Source organism: Papio anubis, chromosome 14 (assembly GCF_008728515.1).
Source record: "Papio anubis isolate 15944 chromosome 14, Panubis1.0, whole genome shotgun sequence".
NCBI classification, from domain to species: domain Eukaryota; kingdom Metazoa; phylum Chordata; class Mammalia; order Primates; family Cercopithecidae; genus Papio; species Papio anubis.
In genome coordinates, this window is record NC_044989.1 from 46,643,155 (window position 1) to 46,667,219 (window position 24,065).

The following is a 24,065-nucleotide window of genomic DNA, read 5'->3' on the forward strand; positions in this document are numbered from 1 at the left end:
TCCTTCTCCTTCTCCAGTTATCACAGAGCCCCCTAGAGTGGCCGTGACACTTACCTACCAGGTATCAGAGCTATTTCCTTCCTTTCAGTGTTCATCCCCCAACCCCACTGAAATAAGCTCCTTGAAGGGCTTTGAGCCCCCAGCTCAGGGTCTGTGCAGGGCAGTAACATCCCATATGTGGCATAGAGCTGCAGTTTGCACAGCCCTGCGGGCCGCAGCCTGTATTCTGTTTGTTCTTCAAGAAGGACAACCTGTGAAGCGATAGTAGCCTCATTTTATGAGGAGGAGACTGGAGTTGAAAAAGGCTGATGAATTGACCTAATTCATACAGCTTGTTAATTAGTGGCCCCTCTACAAATAGTTTTGTGGTGGAATGGAATTGAACCTTTGGGTCCGGGAATGCATTTCTTCTTCTGTGCTGGAGTTCTGGGGAGACCAGTGCCATATCTTTGACTCTGTCCCCCTCCTTCCTGGCACCTAGCCCAATAGCCCTGAAGACTATTATACATCTTTGGATAACGACCTGAAGATTGAAGTGATTGAGAAGCTCTTCGCCATGGACACAGAGGCCAAGGACCAATGCAGTACCCAGGTAGGTGGCTGTGGAGATCAGGGTAGGGTGTGTGCCTGAACAAGGTGAGAGTGCAGGCTAATGGAACCTGTGGTCATCCCCTCCTCCCACTGTCAAATCCAGTTCTTCCAGCATATCTATCTCCTTAGATAACTTTCTTAGTGCACATGAAAACCGAAATACCACTGCACCTTTCTTTAAACAGGCCCTACATTTAACAAGCATAGCCAAATGCAAAAAACATGTATAAACATAGGGGACAATCCCTTTACAAACACATTCATCTTATGATTTAAAAAAATGATCATTTTATATGAAATGCATTTTAAAATAACATCTGTTTGACAATTTTGCATTTACATAAACTTTTCAGGAACACATTTATTACATAAGGCCAGTGTTCTTGCAAAAACTATGTAAACAAGGATAAGGTAGAGGGAGGGGTACGTGTCTTACAAAACCCCAGGGAAAACCATTAATCCCCCATTTATCTTAGTCTTGAGTTCAACCAGATTTCTGCTTTACCATTTAGTTTATATCTTGATCCTACTTGGCACAAATCCCAGCTACTCTGCAAAACGTTCCCTATTTTAGCTTTTCTATCACCCTCCCTCCTCAGAACTCCTGTAGTATGTATCATGTGGCACTTAATCACAACTATCTGCTTCTGCTCCTTAAAGACTGCTTAGTATTGCAGTCATTAGTCAGCTGACACCCAGTGAGGGTGTCAGTCTCTGAAGGTAGAAACTGTTTTCCGCATCTGCTTATATTCCCTGTAGCGTCCGTCATGATACTGCCATGCTAAGGGATGATCTGAGTATCTGCTGATTGGAACCAAAGTCCTTCTATCCCTGGGGTCTGGCTATTCCTCTGCAAGAGTCCACAGATGGACCTGGACACTCATTGCTTGCTTAGGCCCGTGCCAGCTTACAGGAGGGAGAAGAGGACAAAAAAGCCACAGTGTGCACCACAGGCCTAAGCATTGTAGGACAAGGACAACCACCACAGGCTGGAGTAGACAGGGCTGGCTCGGCTTCAAGAGAGAAGGCGGGCTCTGGCAGGTGGGATGGAGAGAGGAGAACATTTCTCAATGTGCAGGGTGAAGAGGGGGTCACCTCGGGAGAAGGCTGGTACATGACACAAGGTCATGTACATGACACAGCCAAGTCTGAGGTTTTCCTGATAGGCCCTAGGGAGCCAGTGGAGGTGTTTGAGCAGCACTGTGAAATGGTACTTGAGATGAATGGCTCTGCAGGAGCTGAGTTGGAATAGTGTTTGTGAGGTCGTACCAACCCCCTTGCCTCTTTGCCCATGCTGTCTCCCCTCAGACGGATTTCAATGAGCTGGACTTGGAGACACTGGCACCCTATATTCCCATGGACGGGGAAGACTTCCAGCTGAGCCCCATCTGCCCCGAGGAGCGGCTCTTGGCGGAGAACCCACAGTCCACCCCCCAGCACTGCTTCAGTGCCATGACAAACATCTTCCAGCCACTGGCCCCTGTAGCCCCGCACAGTCCCTTCCTCCTGGACAAGTTTCAGCAGCAGCTGGAGAGCAAGAAGACAGAGCCCGAGCACCGGCCCATGTCCTCCATCTTCTTTGATGCTGGAAGCAAAGCATCCCTGCCACCATGCTGTGGCCAGGCCAGCACCCCTCTCTCTTCCATGGGGGGCAGATCCAATACCCAGTGGCCCCCAGATCCACCATTACATTTTGGGCCCACAAAGTGGGCCGTCGGGGATCAGCGCACAGAGTTCTTGGGAGCGGCACCATTGGGGCCCCCTGTCTCCCCGCCCCATGTCTCCACATTCAAGACAAGGTAAGTGGCAGACACTCGGCTGCACCAGTAGGGCCGGAACAGAGAAGCACCCACTAGTGAGATAGCTGGACCCCCAGGGAGGCCCCTGCCCCTCTCCACAGCCATCTGATACCCCATTTAGCCCTTCTCTGAGCTCAGACTTTGGGGAATCACCTCGAGCCACGTGAGGCCTAGCGTAGGACAGGTTTTTATCTGGGCTGGAGGAGACTGAGGGCAGGCAAAGAAGTGGCTTGTTGAGAGCCCTGTACCTCAGTGTCTCCCTCCGAACTACCACCAGAATGCCTTTCTTATCTGGGTTCATCATCTGAGCCACAGAACACAGAAAACTGAGTGATGATTTTCCCTGGTTGAAAAAAGCAAAAAGATGCCCATGCCTCCCCCTTGCCTTTTGACTGCCCCCGGGTCCCCACCACTGCAGCCTCTCCGAGCTGTGCCCAGGCTCCAGAAGTGCCTTCCCATCTCCCCAGCATGCTCATTTCACCAGCTGAGAGCTCGCTGAGCTAAGCCACAGTGGTTGGTACATGACCTGCCACTCCCAGGGGCCGGTGGTACTTGACCTTTAGAGAGCAGCCTAACTAGTTTTCAGTGGGAGCAAAAGGCAGGGGAGAGACGGAGCAGAAGAAACTCACCTAAGGACTAACACTGCCCAGCCAAGCGGCCACTGTCCCCAGACCAGGAGGCTTGAGCCCTTCAGCATCTTACAGCTGAGGAAGGAGGCAGAGCTTGGGCTTGGCCTGCGGGTGCACAGCCTACCTCTGAGACTCTGTCTTTTGGGTCTTTGAGTCATCACAGGCATAAGCATTGGGCCTGGAAGGGCCCCTAAGATGAGAAGGCACTGGGTGGCATGAGGCTTCAGACTCCCTCATAGCCTGCTCTCTCGGGCTTGCAGGTCTGCAAAGGGTTTTGGGGCTCGAGGCCCAGACGTGCTGAGCCCGGCCATGGTAGCCCTCTCCAACAAGCTGAAGCTGAAGCGACAGCTGGAGTATGAAGAGCAAGCCTTCCAGGACCTGAGTGGGGTGAGCCATCCCGACTGGCCACAGGGGCCTGTCCATAGACCTTAGGGAACCCAGGGCTGCTGAGAGGGGTGGGGATGTGGCCCTTTCAAGCCAGTGACAGCCCTGTTCCAGGCCCACCCAACCCACCCAGTCTGGGGACCTGGTTTTCTGGCCCTTTCCCCTTTCCATCTGCCCTTCTTACTCCCAGGGGGACCCACCTGGTGGCAGCACTTCCCATTTGATGTGGAAACGGATGAAGAACCTCAGGGGTGGGAGCTGCCCTTTGATGCCGGACAAGCCACTGAGCGCAAATGTCCCCAATGGTGAGCAGCGGCCACAGGCCTAGGCCTCCTGGGGGTTCTGCTGGAAGGACTGGGGCTCAGGAGCCTATCCTGGTTCTTCCATTCACTCACCACAGACCGTACCTGCCTCTCTGAGCCTTGTTAGAATGGGGTGATATCCTCTGTCCCTCCCCCAGTCCCACACACCCAACTTTTCCATTTCCACTCTGACTTAGATGATGCCATCAGAGGGTCCTGAAGGCTGGCTGTAGTTCTGGTGACTCTGAGCACCTTTTATAAAGGAAAGGGATGCTAGGGCTTCCTGGCCTCTCCCCTGCCTCAGGCCAGTGCTACCGTCACCCTCTGACTTTGGTCTTTCAGGTAAGTTCACCCAAAATCCTGTGAGGGGCCTGGGCCATCCCCTGAGACATCTGCCACTGCCACAGCCTCCATCTGCCGTCAGTCCCGGGGAGAACAGCAAGAGCAGGTTCCCCGCACAGTGCTATGCCACGCAGTACCAGGACTACAGCCTGTCGTCAGCCCACAAGGTGTCAGGTGGGTGTAACTCAGGATCCAATGCCGGGGGAAGCCCACCTCTATTTTTTTTTCCAGCGTCTGCACAGTGCCAGGCACAGGGAAGTGCTTGACTTGAAGTCACAAGTCCAGGGCTCAGGTCTCCTTGGATTTAGGGAACCTCCTCACAAGTTCCTTGTGACATCAGTGACCAGGCCCCCCACGGGGTGGGTCTGAGACACAACTAAAAAACTCAGGCTAGAACACTGAAGGAAGAATGCAGACCACTACTTGCTGCCCACAGAGGGCTGAACACTGGGTTGGCCACCCCTAGAACACTGTCCCACTGTTGACTGACAAGAGCACTTTCAGAAGAAAGAGCAGGCAGCCACAGTGGTGAGGGCCTGTTGAAGAGAAAGTTCAGAGAGTTGGGAAGGGGTCTGGGCAGAGGATCTCTGGTCTATGCAGGGACGAGCTTGCTGTGTGGAGAAGGGAGTGCTCCTTCCCTGGGGCTTCAGAGGGAATCCTCCCATGATCAGGTGCCATCCAGGGCTCTTTCCACCCTGAGAATCCCGGAGCCTTCCCACTTCCTCAGTTCTTCATGTGGATGTGTTTTTTTAAAGTCCCTTGGGCACACTGGGGTGTCACTCTGAGTTCGGGCAGGTGCTGAGAGCATGCCGAAACTTGCTGCAGGGAGAGCAGCCTGGAAAGCTCTGGTAGGCCCACCCCACTGGAATTGGTTCAACTGCAGGCACCGATGCCTGCCTTCAACCCTGGGCCACCTTCGTCTTGATAGTATGTTGTGAAACATAGATGTCTTCATGAGGTTTCTGTTTGGCATGAAAATAATTCGTGGTTTACGGAAACACATACCAGGCCCCTGTCCTAAAAGGCAATTTCCTCAGCAGTAGAGTTTGGGGAAAGTTCTAGTTCTGTGCTTCAGAGTCCAGGCTGTAGAACCGCCAGACAGCCCTGGCTTAAATTCTGGCTCTGCTGTTGAGTTCAGTGACTAGTATACATTTATGTGCAGTAAGAGGTAGCCAGCACTATTCTTCCTGTTATGAAGCCCACAAGTTACCTTGAATATTGAAATCAAGGGGAAATCATATTCTTTTCAAAAGAATTGAATCATATTAAACTCTCTTCTGACCATGAATAAGAGAAGTTAGCAAGGGATGGTGAGCAGGTATCCATTGATACTGTCCACAGGAGCAGTCAAGTTGGGGAGGCAGGCATGGACCCCAGCAAGGACCTGGGCTAGGAGGTGCAGGAGGGAATGGCCTCCTGCAGAACGAGGAACGAGGCTCTGCAGATAGGGCAAGGGAAGGAAGGTGGGCATCTCACATCGGAGGGGCAGAACGCAGGGCTTCCAGGCTCTCTGCTGCCACCTAAGCCTTTCCTCCCTGGGATGGGGCCTGTGTGCGTACTGGGAATGTCCCCTCTGCCACTCACTGGTCTGCCTCCTCAGCAGAATAGCACAGAGGCAAGAAGAAAGGACTGCTGAGGGTGGTGACTGGAAACTGGATTTTCAGACCCTTGAATCTTGAGGCAGTCTGTGTGTGCGTGTGTATGTGTGTGTTCTGCATGCTCTGTGTATGTGAGCATAGATGCCAGGTGGTTCAGAACTCCCTCTCAGCCTTTCCTCCCTGCTGCCAGCAGGCATGGGGTCAGCAACCCCAGGCTCTTGCTGAAGCCTCCACCTCCCTGTGCTGCAGCCCGCACCTCGCGCTGTCCTCTGTCTTGGGTCTCAGCCCCCCACCTGAGGCAGACATGTTCCCCAGGCATGCAGCAGACCATGGGGGAGACACCACTGAAGGAGCAGAGTGAAATTAAGGCTGCCCTATTGGTATCGCCCAGTCACTTTTCCAGATGTTTGATTTAGGCCTTTAAGTTGTGGTACCAACCTTTCTTTCAGGCATGGCAAGCCGGCTGCTCGGGCCCTCGTTTGAGTCCTACCTGCTGCCTGAACTGACCAGATATGACTGTGAGGTGAACGTGCCCGTGCTGGGAAGCTCCACGCTCCTGCAAGGAGGGGACCTCCTCAGAGCCCTGGACCAGGCCACCTGAGCCAGGCCTTCCACCTGGGCAGCACCTCTGCCGACACCGTCCCACCAGCTTCACTCTCTCCATCTGTTTTTGTAACTAGGTATTTCTAACACCAGCACACTATTTACAAGATGGACTTACCTGGCAGACTTGCCCAGGTCACCACGCAGTGGCCTTTTTCTGAGATGCTCACTTTATTATCCCTATTTTTAAAGTACACAATTGTTTTACCTGTTCTGAAATGTTCTTAAATTTTGTAAGATTTTTTTTCCTCCCCACCTTCAATTACTTCTAATTTATATTATCTATAGGTTTCTCTTCTTCTCACACACAACTGTCCACACTAACAAGTTTGGTGCATGTCTGTTCTCCTGTAGGGAGAGCGTTAGCTTCATTTTACTAAAAAGATTCCTCGTTACTGTTGTTGCCAAAGAGAAACAAAAATGATGTTGCTTTCCCAGCTTGTGGCTTCTCCCTCGCAGAGCCCTTCTCCTTTCTTTTTTAAAACTAATCACCATATTGTAAATTTCAGGTTTTTTTGGTTTAAGCTGACTCTGCTCTGATTTTGGAAAAAAAGAAATGTGAAGGGTCAACTCCAACGTATGTGGTTATCTGTGAAGGTTGCACAGCGTGGCTTTTCCTAAACTGGTGTTTTTCCCCCGCATTCGGTGGATTTTTTATTATTATTCAAAAACATAACTGAGTTTTTTTAAAAGAGAAAATTTATATCTGGGTTAAGTGTTTATCATATATATGGGTACTTTGTAATATCTAAAACCTTAGAAACGGAAATGGAATCCTGCTTACAAAATCACTTTAAGATCTTTTCAAAGCTGTTAATTTTTCTTGGTGTTGTGGACACTGCAGACTTGTCCAGTGCTCCCACGGCCTGTACGGCCACTGTGGAAGGCCTCCCTCTGTCGGCTTTTTGCCATCTGTGATATGCCATAGGTGTGACAATCCGAGCAGTGGAGTCATTCAGTGGGAGCACTGCGCGCTATCCCCTCATGTTCTCTATGTACTATGTATGTATGTATGTATTATTATTGCTGCCAAGAGGGTCTGATGGCACATTGTGGGGTCGGGGGGTGGGGCGGGGAAGTGCTCTAACTTTTCTTAAGGTTTTGTTGCTAGCCCTTCAAGTGCACTGAGCTATGTGACTCGGATGGTCTTTCACACGGCACATTTAGACATTTCCAGAACTACCATGAGATGGTTTAGATGGGAATTCATGCAAATGAGGGGTCAGAAATGGTATAGTGACCCGGTCCATGTCCTCCAAGCTCACGACCTTGGAGCCCCGTGGAGCTGGACTGAGGAGGAGGCTGCACAGCGGGAGAGCAGCTGGTCCAGACCAGCCTTGCAGCCCCCCTGAGCTGGCAGCCAGATGGCCCTGCAAGGCCTCCAGGGATGGCCCCGAGCTGCAGGCCCTGGCTGAGGTCTCTGGGTCGGGCAGTGACAGGTATAGGTAGGAAGCACTGAAAATAGCGTTCCCAGAGCACATTGCAACTCACTGGGTAAGAGGGACGACACCTCTGGTTTTTCAATACCAATTACATGGAACTTTTCTGTAATGGGTACAACGAAGAAGTTTCTAAAAACCCACACAAAGCACATTAGGCCAACTATTTAGTAAGCCCGGATGGACTTATTGCCAGAAACAAAAAGTAGCTTTCAAAAGAAATTTAAGTTATATGAGAAATTTCTTAGTCATGGTGTTGTCTAAATCATATTTTAGCTGCACAGCGTTACCCCACACAGGGTGGCAGAACTTGAAGGGTTACTGACATGTAAATGCTGGTATTTGATTTCCTGTGTGTGTTGCCCTGGCATTAAGGGCATTTTACCCTTGCAGTTTTACTAAAACACTGAAAAATATTCCAAGCTTCATATTAACCCTACCTGTCAACGTAACGATTTCATGAACATTATTATATTGTCGAATTCCTACTGACAACATTATAACTGTATGGGAGCTTAACTTTATAAGGAAATGTATTTTGACACTGGTATCTTATTAAAGTATTCTGATCCTACCACTGCTGGTGGCTCTTATTTCCTGTGGATTTATCATGGGTTATGCCAATGTAAAGTGAAATATTTATTAAGTAGTTTATAGAAATTGAACATTAGCACAGACCTTTATGAGACTACTGAAGTGAGCTGATAAGACTGGTGAAGGAAAGACTGTTGTTAAATACTCGGCAGTTGACTAAGTCTGAAAATTCATACTGTATCTTCCTTATTTCTGCAAGTATTTTTCTATCTGCCTCAGAGCCATTTTTTGTATCCTATGGGGAACCAAAGGAAAGAAGTCACGGTCCCTGCTTTCAGAAAATTACATGAGAGTCGTCTGAGAGCCACGCTGCTCTGTATATTCACATACCGCACTTTGGGATGGAGGTCCCGAAGGGAAAGGGGCAGCCTGGGCATTAGTACTTCAATTTGGAGGTGGCTGGGCTTGAGTAGGGTCTTCCCAGGTAGACTGTGGTTGGGAAGAGCAGAGATCCCCTCAGCCAGAGACAGAGCACAGTGAAAGCCCAGAACTGGACATGAGCATGATGTGTTCCCCAATTCAGATTTCACTTTTCCAAATCATGCCCTGCTTGTGAGCAGGCCGTTGTCTCCATGGAGCGATGGGGGCAAGGGGAGAGACTGTGCAGCAGCCTGCACTCTCACTGCCCATCCTAGAACCAGCCACTCCAACAGCATGTACTTTGCCTACGCATTTGGTCCACATAGTGTAGTCTCATATGTTAGCTTGTTAGCTCACTGGATCCTAGGTCTAAGCAATGCCATGAGCGCCCATTCTACAGCTGAAACTGAGGAACTTGTTAGATGACTTAGCAAATCACAGCTTGTTGATGGGAGAAAAAAACTTAAACCCCCTCCTGGCCAGTGCATCTCTCCTCTCACACCTCAGACTGATGGCTAGGAGGCAGGTTTTATGACAGGACCCTGTTCTCATTTCTAAACAGAAAACTCATGTCTTTATTACTTTAGCCTTTAGACCTCCTTCTGGTTCTTTTGCTTACTCTTCTCTTCCAAAACTTGGGGCCTGGACCTTCAGATCGGAGTTTCTAGGCTCTGCCAGGTTCCTACCCGCCTTTGCCTGCCATCTGGGACTTCCTGAAAACATCTGTTCTTTTCTGAAGGTTTTCTGTGAATGACACATCTCAGCCCATCCTTCAGGAGCAGAGTTGCCTCTGAGCACTGGCAAATTCAGGATTCAGGCCTGGAAAGGTGCTATCCCAGCCCCCTAACACCTGCAGGGTCCCATGGGGTCCACAGTGCTGTCCTTGGGCCATGATTGTACCCTCCTGCCCCTGGGGGTGCTGGGCAGCTCAAAGCTCCTCTTGCTTCCAAGTCCAGCAAGCAAGCCAGAGAGGAGCACAACGAAGCCATTGTTCCTGATGGGTCAGAGGAGCTCAGCCTCCAACCACAAGACACAAGACCCACAGAAGCCATCACTGCTTCACGTTTTGCCTCAAGCAATCCAGTGAAGACTGACTTAAATGTTCCTGATTTTATATTTTCAAAACGTAGGTGACTCAGGAGTAGGTACATGCCTGTGTGGCCAGATGTGCAAAGACCAAGGCAGGGGCCTGCACAGAATTAGCAATCGTTCAGCCACTGGGGGTCCTATTGACGCTAGATATGTTCCCCTCCAGGCAAGCAAACCCTGGTGGGCTGCGACAGCATCTCAGCACTTGTCTTGGTTGGCAGGCTTATGGATGAGAAATCTCGCTGGGAGAGGGACTCTGACCCAAGGCTGGAACATCAGAAGGCCCTACCTGGGAGAGAAGGGCCAACCCTGTCCCTTCTGATCATGCAGGGCAAAACTGATCCCACTCTGCAGCATGGGCATGGATGCCCATTTTCAGTTGGGGATGGAGAGTGAATGAACTGTGTTTTTTCGGAGATCAAGGAAATGCAGATTCATTTCTTTTACAATATGCAAGATTCAACCACTTCACATCCTTCCCCTCCTAGATCCCGCACAAAAGACTCTCTGCTGTTTTGTGAAAAAGAACTTTTACCAGGAGGCCTGTAGAAGAACGGTCAGGTTAACCTGGCTCTTCCTTCCCCGAGGCAGTGGCCCAGGGTAGACAGCACAGGATGTGTTATCTCAGATGCACTCGGGATACTGAGAGGAGCTGAGAAAAAATGTCACCCAACCCCATCACTTCTTTTTTTCAACCTCCTCATTTTAGAGATGAGGAAACTGAGGCCCAGGGAAACAAAGCAACTTGCCTGCAGTCACACAGGGAGTTAGTGGCAGGGCGGGGACTAGAGCCCCGGCCAGCATCATGGGAATTGGGGCTGAACTCACGTAAGTGAAAGGGCAGTGTTCTCTGCCCCAGAGGTCACTGCTCACTGTCTCAGCCAGCACTGGGCCTCCCACATGGCCCTTCCCACTTCTTCCTTCCAGTCTCCTGCTCCTCACTTCCCTCCAGCACTCTCAGTTCTTCCAAAAACGATCCTGTCACCCCCGTTTCTTCCAAACATTCCTTTGAGCTCAGTGACCCCTGTGGGAACTGCTCAGCCTCTCTGTGACCTCCATGAAGTCTAAATTAATTCTTTCACTACTGGACTGAACTTTCCTTGGCCCCCCAAGACCCAGGAGAAAAGGATTTTGAAGTACTTCCTCAGGCCCACCTAATATACACAGTGTTTAAAAATGATACTTATTCAGCACTCATGATCCTTCTTTCTAGAAGCTTCCCAGTTAGTAGGTAAAACCAAACAAAGCCTGCCTGGATGACTGAGACCCTGTCTGAGATGGTGTGTGATGATGGAGGCCCATGGCCCAGTTTTCCCAGCCAGTCCCAGCGTTAGATCACGTGCTTCCACATCCCCGTGGGTGCAGCTGTACTTGGGCCAAGGGCCCCGTCGTGGGTTCAGAAAGCATGATAACTATTGATGCAAATGAACCCTTGGTTGTTTTAGGGTAGACTCCAGCACCTGCAAGTGTCCAGAGGAGGCCAGCAGAGATCGGCCTGGGTCTTAAGAGTGGAGAAACTCCCACCAGAGCTGGGATGGAAGAGGATTAGACAGGCAGGGGGAAAAGAGGTCATTCCAGGAGAAGTGGACCAGGGAGACAAAGGCCTGAGGCCAGAATGAGCAGGACATGCAAGAGGCCCTGGGGAGCAGGTAGGACGGGGGCTGGGAAAGGAGGGGGTGCCCGGGCAGCCCGGCAACTCACAACACAGGCCTAGAGTCAGACAGACCTAGGTTCAAATCCCAGCCCTGCTGCTTCCTGCTGTGTAACCTCAAGGAAGTCCCTTAAACATCTGATAGCCTAAGTCTGCTGTTTCATAGAATGGTGGTGACAGCAGTCCCTACCTCATAGGGTTTAAAGCTGGAGATACAAATTTGGGAATGTGCAGTAGGTTAATTGTACTGAACTCCATGAGATGGGATGAAATATGCCTATGAGATAAGAGTGCAGTCAAAGAAGAACAGAGGTCCGGAGACAGAACGTAGGCCACTGGTAGAAGCCAGACGGAGCGGGAGCAGCCAAGGAGCAGGAAGAAATCCAGGGGTATAGTATCCCAAAAGCCAGGTGACAAGGGTGCTGTGGGAAGGAGGGCATAGTGAACTGGGTTACACACACACTAGACTGAAAGGTAAGGGAAGGGGAAAAAATGGACTCAGATTTGCCAACATGGAGCTCATCATCAACCTTAACAAGAGCAGTTTTGGTGGAAAGCTAAGGACAGCAGATTGGAGTGGACTGAGGAATGAGCTGGCTGGAGTGGGGAGATAGAGACCGTAGCAATATACAACTCCTTTGGGAAGGTTCCCTGTGCAGGAAAGCAGGGAAATGGAGTGAAGCAAGAAGATGACATGGGTCAGGGGAGTGTGTGAGAGTGTCTGTGAGTGTGTGTGGTTTCATATTTAATCAACTTTTATCTTAGAATAGTCTTAGGTTTACAGAAAGCCTGTGAGACTATTGTAAGAGTTCCCTGCACTCAGTGTCCTCTGTTATTTTATTTTATTTTAATTTTAGAATAGAGACAGGGTTTCCCTATGTTGCCCAGGCTGGTCTCGAACTCCTGGGCTCAAGTGATCCTCCTGCCTCGGCCTCCCCAAGTGGTAGGAATATAGGCGTGAGTCACCGTGCCCGGCCTTCTCTATTGTTAACATTACTATGGCGCATATGTCACAATTAATGAACCAGTATTGGTACCTTATGACCTAAAGCCTGTACTTTATTCCGGTTTTTAGTTTTACTTAGTATCTTTCTTTTTCTGTTCTAGGGTCCTATTCAGAATACCACATTACATTTACTTGTCACGTCTCCTTAGGTTTCTCTTAGGTTTTCCCTGCTTTTGATGGCCTTGACAATTTTGAGGTGTGCTAGTTAAGTATCTTGTAGAACATCCTTCCATTTGGATTTGTCTGGTGTTTTTCTGGTTGGACAGAGGTTGTGGGTTTTGGAAAGGAAGACCACAGAGGTACAGTGCCCTTATCACCTCCTCATATCACAGCAAGGGTACATTCTGCCATCACGACTCGTCACCTTGATCACCTGGCTGAGGTGTTTGTCAGGTTTACTCCACTGTAAAGTTACTGGTTTTAGGAGGCCAGAAGGGACATTATTTTTGAAGATGCGCTACATTAGGAGATGTATATATGGCGATGGCAGAAAGAGAAGTTGATGAAGACAGGAGAGGGGATAATTGCAGAAGGAAAATGATTGAAAAGGCAGGATGGGCACAGATGGAATCCACTGCACCATCGAGGGGCTGGCTTCAGACAGAAGCATGGACAGCTCATCGTTTTAAAAGGCGGAAGGCAGAGAAGGGAGTAAAGCCTTAGTCCGTCAGGTGGAATTGATGGTGGGAGGATAATGAGCAATCTCTAGTCTGATCGCTAGTTCCTCAGTGATATATGAGGCTGTCAGAGGTTTGAAGAGATACAAGTATGAAATAGTCACTAGAAAGTCAGACCGATCGATGATCAGTATCAGAAGCTCAGGTGAGATTTACGGTCATGAACTCGCCTGCGGCACAGTTGTGTTTTCTTCTAGCCACACTGTTCTACTCTAATGGAGGCTGAATGGGTGGGTTGAGTTCACCAGGTTGTGGTTCAGCCAGGAGGGTATGTTGAAGGGAGTGAGGAAAGTTTCCAGTAGAATGACTATTATGATGGATCACTAAGTTGTGTGAGAAGGAAAGAAAATAATGAATAGGTTCATGATCAATGAAAAAAATGGCAGGCTCAGTGAATTGGAGGTCTTAGTGAGGTCACAGTGGTCAGTGTGATATGTTAGAGAAAGGAACCATGTGGATGGGGCACAGTTGTCAGAGGAGAGGAAACTTACAATTGAGATCTCACATACATAGGACCCAGCAATGACCACTTCTAGGTATTTTAAAGAAGTCAAGATTTTAAGTCCACACAAAATCTGCACACAAATGTTCATTCTCACCAAGAACTGAAAACACCCAAATGTCCTGCAGCAGGGGTAGATTTTTTTTAAAAAAAATTGTAATATATCTACACAATGGACTACTACTCAGCAATAAAAGTTAACATGCTTGATTCAAACAACAGCGTGGATGAATCTCAAAGGTATTACTCTGTTGAACAAAAGAGGCCAGTACCAAAAGGGCACATTCTACATAATTCCACATATATGGCATTCTAGAAAAGGCAAAAATGCAGGAACAGAGAACAGCTCATTGCTTGCCAGAAGGCAGGGGTGAGGAGAGATGAGGGTGTTCTCTGGAGTACTGGAACTGTTGCATGTACTGTCTGTGGTGGTGGCTATGAGAATCCATGCACGTCTAAAAAACCAAAGCCCTGTACATCAGAAAAAGAATTTTACGTACGTAAACTTAAAACATTTTTTAAATAAAAGCAAATGTTGAGATCTCAGAGGTGGCTGAAATCAAATGAGGGCAAGAGTCTGAGGAAGTTGGGGAGCCAGGATGTCGTCAGAGTGCTCCAGGTGGGTGTCAGCACTAGTGAGAGTAAAGGTGGACGGAGAAAGCAGCTGGGGACTGAAGTCACTGGGGGAAGAAACAAGAGTCTGAGGACTGAGGGGGAGGAATGAGTAACTCCTCCACATCTGGCCCTGCCTGACACCTGCCTGTAGGCAACAGAAACCAGCCTCAACCTGAGTGGTTGCAGGGAGCAGGGACCTTGAGGACAGGCAGGCTTCAGTGAAAGACGGTGAAGGCCCCTTCAGAGGAGGGGAGGCTCTAGGAGACAAGAGTTCCAGAGAGTGCAGTGGAAGGGTCTGGAGGCTGAGGAGGGGTAAAGGAGGAGCTGATGTGCAGAACTCCCCAGAACAAGGGCCACGTGGTGACTGATGACCTGGAAGGCTTGGTCTGCAGCGGTGACCGGGGCAGACAATTAGGAGGGACAGCATGTTGCCCAGAGGTCTCTCAGAGGTTCGAGCAAGCAGGCCAGCGGGGGCAGGGGGCTGACCTCTTCTGTAGCTGGAAGGAAGATCCAGCATGCTCCCCACGCACGGGCAGAGCCTTCAAAATGGCCCTCCTCTTGTCCTGCAGCGCCTAGAGACCAACATACATGCACACTCACGGAACGCAAAGTGGGTTTGTGTTTGTTCGTTGATTTCCGACAACAGGTATCAGGGTGGCCAGGGGACAGCTCCCTCCCTCTCTGTCCTGATCTTGGCTTTAGACTATGTGGGTGGGCCCAGCACTTGTAGGAACAAAAAAAGAAAACAGCTGCAGTTAGAGAAGACCCATTTGGCCTAAAACAAAGAACGTTTTCCCCATCCTCATTAGCCTGGTTGAGGCGAGGGCAGCTGAGCATGAACACTGACATCATTTTGGGGGCCTCACTAAAGGCCAGGGCAGTGCTCTAAGACTCAAGTCTGGATGGGAAAGATGACTCAGACCGGGGTGGGTTGGCCTGCATGGGTTTGGGAGATCCTGGGTATGTGTGACCCGGTCTCTGCTCAAGGTTCCAGGAGCCAGCTGTGGGTGGCATCTGCAGCTCTCCAGGGGTGGGGATGGGGAGGATACGACTGACAGACCTTTAACTTCCTGGGTCCAATAATGACTCACATGGGTGAAGGATGAAATTCCAGGCATCAAAGCAGGATAGCAAAAGGCATCTTCTAAACAGGAGGAGGTGGACGGGGTCTTCTGGGTATTCCTCAAGTCACTCCAGGTGGACCCATCCCCTCGCATAAATCTGCTCCTTTTATTTCTACAAGCAGAGGTGGGGGTGGACTGGTAGCAGTACTCACAGTCAGAAAGTAGAGATGGTCACAGTGACTTTATTATTTATTAGGCTGAGCTTGACCAGAGTATCTCATTCATTCATCACAACAGTCCTGTGAGCTCACAGTATCATAATTATTGCCATTTGGAGATGAAGAAACCAAGACAGAGAGAAATACTTTGCCAAGGAAGTGCCTTTGGTATGCAGTATGGGAATTTCTGAAAAATATCTTATTAATAAATGAGTACTAGTCTATAAAGTAATCATAGTAATAATGTGACCCTAAAATGCATTAATAGAAGAACAATACTGAGAAAAAAAGGAACGGGTAATCCCGCAATACTGTGGGCTAGGAAGCCACCCTGATATATGATATCCCTCTCTGGGCACAAGGTTTTAATAAACAGGAATGTATTCAAAGAAGGATGACTAAAATGGTGAGGAGACTCTCAACTATGTTACAAACACTGACTAGAAAAGCTGAGGAAGTTTGTACTGGAGAAAGTAAGGTTTGGGGGAGCTCAAAAGCCCACCTGCAAATATCTGGAGAAGCAGAAGGTGTAGAACTTTTCTGGGTGGCTCCACAGGATAGGATCAGGCCTATGGGTGCAGGAAAACAGAGTCCAGCTGAACGCAAATACACTCGGAAACAAACCTCACCCTTTCCCTAATGTTTCAGTGTTTACGTGCTCGGAATGACAGAGGAATCTCTTTACTGTGATGACCAGAGAAAGCTATTTAGAACACAACGGGCTAAGAATAACAGGAAAAGGTAATGAAAAACTAGGATTGCAAAACTTCACTCACATCTCTGTGTAGATAAAGCCTGGTCGTGAAAGACAGATGGCCCGTACGCAACCCAGGATGACCAGAGGGGAACTGGCACTGCCCCTTAACTGTGAGCCGAAAAAATGGTGCAAATTATGGTGAATTTAGATTTCAAAATGTGTTTCTTCCTTAATAGAGATTTAGACTGCATGGCCTTCATGGACTACTGTTTCTCTTTGGGAGGTACTGTGGCATTGCATCTGAAGTTAGGAAGAAAGCAAAAAAAAAAAACCCACCAAGTCAGAATTCCCCTCGAAAACCCCTAAGGAAGGTGTGACCACGCTGAAAACCAACACCCCACTTCTCCAGCACAGTCAGCTTTTCCTCCGGTATCAGAACAACTGTGGTTTCTTTGGATGAGCACCAGATGAAACAGTTGGCTCATATCTAGAGATCACCTTGTAAAGAAAACACATCTTTAAACACAGCTATACTCAGCACAGCAAGATGCTCACATCTCCAGAGGGACGTGGCGACTGAGATTCCCTAAAGAAACATAGGATCCACAACTCCTTTCTCAGGGGCATATGGTCATTTCCTGGAATGATCTGTTAGCATACTTACCCGTATTCAGAGGGAGATCTAGATTTTGAAGGGCTTGTTAATGGTATGTGCCTTTGCTGGGCATGGTGGCACACACCTGTAGTCCCAGCTACTTGGCAGGCTGGGGCAGGAGGATCACTTAAGCCCAGGAGTTCAAATCCAACCTGGGAAACATAGCAAGACTCCATCTCAATTTTTAAAAAATGGTATGTACCCTTGACATGATATAATAAAAACCATATTTTACCTCTACGATTCTTCCCCCTAAAAACTTTTAGGGAATCTCAGTCTAATAACGAGAAAGAGAATCAGACAAGTCCCAACTGAGGAACATTCTACCAAAAAACCTCATCAGAATTCCTCAAAACTGTCAAGGTCATCGAAAACAAGGGTTGGCCATGTGGCTCACGCCTGTAATCCCAGCGCTTTGTGGGGCCAAGGCGGGAGGATCACTTGAGCCCAGGAGTTCAAGACTAGCCTGGGCAACATGGCAAGACCCTATCTCTACAAAAGAAATTTAAAAATTAGCCAGGCATGATGGCAGATGAATAGTTCTACATTTACTTTGAAAAGTGAGTCTTTAAATAAAACCTTCTCACTAAGAAAACTTCAGTCTCCAGATGGCTTCACCACTAAATTCTCCCAAACGTGTGAGGAATATCATTCTGTCTCCAATACATTTAGAGAATAGAAAAAGAGGGAACACTTGGAACTCATTAGTGAGGCCAATATATCCGTGACATCAAAGCTTGGCAGACATACAATAAGAAAAAAAATTGCAGGCCAATCTCTCTCACAAGCCTCAATTCAAATATCTTCAAGAAACTATTATCAAATCAAATCCAGCGGTACATGAAAAGGACGATGCATTCCAAGTAATCTGGGTTTATTACAGATACGTGGTTAGTTTAATAATGAACAATTGGATCAATGTAATTTACCATATTAACAGAATAAAGAAAAAACCTATCTCAAGAGATGTAGAAAATACATTTGATAAAATTTGAAATGCATTATTTTGTTAAAAAAATTCTTAGCACACTAAGCACAGAGAATAGCTTCCTGAATCTTATAAAGAATATTTATTTTAAAACTTATATCAAACATCATACTTAATGGTGAAATCTAAAAGCTTTCCCCTGAAAGAAACAAGACAAGGATGTCAACTATTGTCACTTCTATTCAACATTAAATGAGATAGAAAAACACAAAGTCAGTTTCTCCTATTCTTTACTTTCACAGTTACTCAACACAAAACTTTTGACACACCAACCAACCAATTTTCCAGCAGACGCCAACTGGATGTCCTATAATTCAACACAATTCTGACACTACCTATCTGGAGATAGTATCAGATCCCACAGGTTGAGGGCTCAGTCCCACAGTATTGCCTCCGACTTCAGATGCTAGTCACAAGTAATAAGCTCTACCTATACTTCTGATGGACTGGCAATACATTGGGCTTCTCATAAACCCCTTGTTGGGCTCTATTAATTTTCTAGAGCATCTCGCAGAACTCAGGGAAACACTTTACTTATGTTTACCCATTTACAATAAAGGATACTACAAAGGATATGAATGAACAACCAAATGAAGGAGATGCATAGGGCAAGGTATGAGAGAAGGAACACAGAGCTTCCATGCCCTCTTCAGCAGTGCCGCCCTCCAGGAACCTCCGTGTGTTCAGCTATTCAGAAGCTCCTTGAACCCAGTCCTTTTGAGTTTTTATGCAGTATTCATTACTTAGGCATGATTAAATCATTGGCCACTGGTGGTCAACTTAACCTTCAGCCCCAGAGGTTGGGGGGATAGGGCTGAAAGTCCTAACCCTCTAATCATGTCTTGGTCTTTCTGGTGACCAGTCCCTACCCTGAAGCTATCTAAGGGCCCTCTGCCACCAGTCATCTTCTGAGCATACAGAAGACACTCATCATCACTCTGGACATGTCAACACTGACAGGTTTAGGACCTGTCAGGAAAAGGGGATGAAGACTAAATATATATTTCACAATATTACAAATATTGTACTAAAAAACCTAACCCATGTAATAAGACAAAAAAAAAAGGTATGAAGATTAGAGAGGGAAAAAAAAACTATTATTATTTACAGTCTACATGACTGTATATACAGAAAATGCAATAGGATCTTCAAATAAATTATTATGGTTCATTAGTGATTTTAACAAGATTGCTGAATTCAAAGATAATATACAAAAATCAACTATCTCCAGCAACAAATAACTGAAAAGGTACATTTTTAAATGGCTGTACATAAAAATGTACATTTTTATTGTACTAATTAAAAATAAGAAAAAAATCTAAAAGACATACAAGAATGCTAAATACAGAACTTTAGAAAATATGGAGAAAAATAAAACACCAAAATAAATCCCATGTTCACAGATGTCATCATCCCATGTCTAAGATGTCAGTTCTCCTCATATTTGGTTATATTATTAAGAATGTTCCCAATCAGAATACTAGTAGTTTATATGTATATGTATGTTCATAGTCAAAAATTTATTCTAAAATTTATGTGGGAATGCTAACAGCCAAAAGTATCCAAAACAATATTGAAAAGGAACAAGCTGGAGAATTATGCTACTGGATATCAAAACTTATTTTATTAGCTGGGCCTGGTGGTGTGACCCTGTTGTCCCAGCTACCCTGTAGGTTGAAGTGAGAGAATTGCTTCAGTCCAGGAGTTCAAGACTGTAGTGCACTATGGTACCTGTGAACAGCCCACTGCACTCTGGCCTGGGCAACATAGTGAGATCCAGTCTCTTCATTAATTAATAACAATAAAATTCAAAATCTTATTTTAAAATGACAATAATTTTGACAGTGTGGTATTGTGTATGGATAGGTGAATACATCAAACAGAAAAGAAAAAAACTATCACTGTTATCATTATTAAAAAATTATCACTAGCCCAGAAATTAACCTACTCATATATGGACACCCTGTATGATAAAGGTAACACCACAAAGCAAAGAGGAAAGGTCAGTCTTTTCAATAAATGCACTAAGTCAATAGGACATTCATATGGGAAAAAAATTATTCTTGACTCCTACCTCACACTAAATATAAAATTTCCAGGTCAAATAGAGATCAAAATGAGAAAAATAAATTAGACTTCTAGAAGATAACATAAGAGAATGCCTTCATGACCTCAGTAGGCAAGACTTTTTGAATATGAAAAGATGATCCACAGAATGGGAGATATTTGAAATATTTACATCTAACAAAGGATTCATATATCCAGGATATATAAAGAACTTCTCAAATTAGTCCCAACAAAAGAAAAAAAAAGACAAATGACCCAACAGAAAAATGATCACAAGACTTAAATAGTTACTTCACAAAGTTTTTATGGCCAATAAAAGTAGTGCTTAAACTCAGTAGTCATTAGGAGAATGAAAATTAAAACCACAATCAGAAACCGCTTACATACCCACTAGAATGGCTACAGTTGAAAAAACACTGTCATAAGTACCAAGTCCCAGAGAGGCCATGAAGCAACTGGAGCTCTCAGATATTATTGGTGGAGGTGAAAATTGGCACAACCACTTAGGGACGCTGAATGTATGCATACTCTCTTATGCGGTTATTCTACTCCTGTGTATACCCAAGAGAAACGAGTGCATTTGACCTGCAAAAGACAGGTTTAAGAACACATCTAGCAGCATTATTTCCAATGACCCCAGACTAAAAACAGCCCAATTGTCCATCACTAGTAAAGTGGACAAAAAAGTCATGACCTATTCGTAAAATGGAATATGCTATAGCAACGAACATAAACGAACTACTGCCACTTGCAACAACATGGATGAATTTCATATATGCCGTGTCAGAAACCAGAAACGACAGATTACAAATTGTGTAAATTTCATGTAACAGAACAGGCAAAACTAACCTAGACCATTAAAAGTCAAATATTAGTCATCTTTGGGCAAAAGGGTGGGTTGTGACAAAGAGGGACAGGAGGAGGGCTTCTAGGATGCTGTAAATAGTCTAGTTCTGACCTAGAAGGTTATACAGATATGTTTCACTTTGGGAAAATTCATCTAGTCAAATACTTACAATTTCTGTGCTTTTCTGCGTGAATTTTATACCTCAATAAAATTTTATCAATAGAAAAAAACATTGATAAAATATTATTGATGAGTATGTAGTGAGACAGGCACCCTATATGTGGTAGAAGTATAAACTAAATATCTCTGAAAGGCAAATTGGTCATATCTACACAAACTGAAACGCTATATATATCTTCTGAAGCAACAATTCTACCTTGGATATTTACAGTTATACTTCCACATACGCAGAAAGATACACATAAAAGGATTTCCATCCTTTCATGGCCACATCATTTTTAAGCCTAAACATCTAAAGGCTTGTCTGAAAAAATCACAGTGCATTTAAACAAGAAAATACCAGTGTTTAAAACAAACAAATGAATGTCAACCAAATCTGGCCCAAATCCATGAAGTCACATTCTAGGTTTACATATGTTAGGACAGCTCTGAAAGGGCACACAAGGAGCTAGCAGGCGTGGTGGCCTCTCTGGCATGCACTAAGGGATGGAACCTCAGGGTAGGAGGAGGATGATCCCTTGTACCCTTTGCAATTCGCACCATGTCAGAATATAAACTTGTTAATCAAAACAGAAACATAGTCCTAGCCTTACAGTGGAGTCCAGATGTGAGAGCATATAGGATGCCAGAGGGCAGGGTTTCAGAGGCCATAGCATCCAACTTTTCCTTACACAGGTGAAGAGACTACCTATGATCTGCATTCCTTCAGAATGGAAAAACACATTACCTGGGAGGTAAACACACCCAAGCCCCACCACCCTCCTATCTAAGTGCAGATGAAGCTATCAGATAGCAGCTAAGGCCCCAGGAGATGTGCGCAGGAAAAGCAGGTTTTCTGGGGAAGCAGGGGGTGGGTGGGGGGTATGGTTGCAGGTGACAGCAGTGGGGTAGGAGGCAACCACAATAAGGTCCCGGTGGCACCCTGGGCAGACTGGAGGTGGGAGAAACAAGAGGCAACTACTGATAAAGTTCTCCTGCTTCAAAGTAGGCTCGGGATACAAGAGCTGGTTTTGAATCCAGTCGCTTCTCTTAAATGTCTACATCCATTCATTCACTCAATTAATCAATTATTCATCCATCGATTTTGTGCATGAGTGATATGCACTAGGATGTGGGCTGGGCGTGAAGAATATAATGAAAAACAGTCCTTGCAGAGCTCAGGAGTTACTATAGCACTTACTGGCCCAGCGCAGATAAACTGTGGTGGTCTATTGAGATGACTATTGACAACCCCCTCTCCTCTTTTTAATGTTCTTTTGTAATTTAATGAAATGTGAATGTAGCATGAAAGTATACTTTCATCCTTTGTGCTCAACTGAAATATCTTTTTAATCTTTTCCCAAAATTTATTGTGGTATAATTGAAATTCAATGAACTGCACACACTTAAAGTATACAAATTAATCACTTTTGACATATGTATACAGCTATAAAACCATTACCACAATTAAGATAGAGAACATTTCCATCACCCCAAAATGTTTCCTCATGTCCTTGTGTAATTATTCCCTCCTTCCATCCTTATCCCCAGGCAACCGCTCTCCTCTAGAAAGCCTTTTTGGAAATAAGGAAGACTTCTGACTGCTATCAGGCCAATCCTTGGAGGGCAGAGGTGAGGGAGGATAAAGAAGTATCAGGAAATGGGGTAAGTGTGGAGATATCACAGGCCCAAGGCTTAAGGAGACCTGAAGGGCAAACAGCTTTAGCAACATATAGGCGTTTAACCCTTGCAGCCAATGTAAGGGAAAGGTTCATGATCCCCCTTTTTATGAATGAGGAGACAGCCTCACAGAGGGTAAGGAACTGGGTGAAGATCACACAGGTAGCATGTGGCAAAGCTGCAGTCCAAAGCTCACACCTGCCCAGCTAAGTGCTTTCCCTCCAGGACTTGGTGAGGTCCCCACCTGTGCCCCAGGGGTAGCCTGCCCAATGTGCACTGAGCCTAGCTGTGTCCAGTGGGATTCCTAGCACCTCTCCCCTCATCAAGAACACGGACTTCCCACCCACCCCTCATACCCCAGCCCCATCTGATGCTGAGACCAAGGAGCCCCAGCCACACGGGGAGACCGGCGCCTCCCCAGGGAATTCCCCAAGCTGCAACACTCCGGCACAGGACCGATGTTGGAACAGTTTAATGCCACCTAAAACCAAAACAACAGCAGGCACATGCATCCAAAATTTAGCTCCTGAAAAGTTACCAAGTAATATGCAAATGCTTTCTTCTTCCCCACACCCGCCTCATCATCATGTGAAGATCAAGCAGGGGCTGGGAAAGTCAGGGTCAGGGCAGGGTTGAGGAAGAGGAAAGGGAGAGACCAGGTGGGGATGACATGGCTTACAGAGATCCCTGGGAGATACTACTTGGTAACTTAAAAAGAAGTTTAAGTTACCAGTGGTTTTGCATCTGGGCAAAGTCATTTTGACACAACCACACCAAAATGGCTACATGTAGGTGGCTGAAAGAATATTCCAGAGCCCTCACTGAGCCTTAGCTTCCATAAGCAGTGTCGGGTAGAGGCTGCAAGAAGCATCTGGGAACAAAACATGTCACAGGATTCCATTCCTCCAGAAGCTGAGAGACAGAGGCGGGGGACACATCCACTTGGTGGGACAGAAAACTGAAACGAGGAGGAGACATGTCCTAAATTTTCAGTGACTGGCATTAGAGTTACCAGACTTTCTGGGGTGGACACTTGATGGGTAAAATGATCCCTGGCTCAGTTTCCTTCTCTGCACAGTGGACACGATATCCCAGCTCCTAGGCTTTCAGGACTCAGTGAAACCAGGTGTGCCATTTGCCAGTCCTAGCACCAGCACAAGACCTTCGGCAGTAGCTCCCTCCTGCCCCACTGCCACTCTTGCCCACACCCCTGATACCCAGGTCATCAGTCTGAGAGGAGCTCTCTGGATGCTGTGGGAAGTTGGCATCAGCCTCACAATGCCCTTCCTGGGTCCATCTCCTTTGTCCTGCGTATGGATTGGTTACAGTCATGGGGACAGGGTGGCTGCTTGTTCTGCATTTGGATTCCTTGTTACTCTTTTCATCATTTGAATTGGGAAGCAAGGGGCTGTGGTGACAGAAGAATGTCCCAACAGGATGCACTGCTGGTGTGTCTCCTGCCCTTACCCCCAACACCTTTCTGCACTCTCCCTTCCTCCCCCAGCTGGG

General features: G+C 46.7%; 1 protein-coding gene across 1 annotated transcript in view; it reads left to right on the plus strand.

Annotated features, from left to right (window-relative positions):
* The window catches only part of EPAS1 (endothelial PAS domain protein 1), a 90,192-nt gene extending 81,931 nt beyond the window's left edge, over positions 1 to 8,261 (plus strand). Inside the window, exons 11-16 of the mRNA XM_021925252.2 lie at positions 482 to 592; positions 1,900 to 2,390; positions 3,280 to 3,406; positions 3,594 to 3,708; positions 4,048 to 4,221; positions 6,095 to 8,261. Of these exons, the coding sequence (XP_021780944.1) occupies positions 482 to 592; positions 1,900 to 2,390; positions 3,280 to 3,406; positions 3,594 to 3,708; positions 4,048 to 4,221; positions 6,095 to 6,246 (1,170 nt within the window). The 3' untranslated portion in view covers positions 6,247 to 8,261. The remainder of the gene's footprint in view (positions 1 to 481; positions 593 to 1,899; positions 2,391 to 3,279; positions 3,407 to 3,593; positions 3,709 to 4,047; positions 4,222 to 6,094) is intronic.
* The last annotated feature ends 15,804 nt before the right edge of the window (positions 8,262 to 24,065 follow it).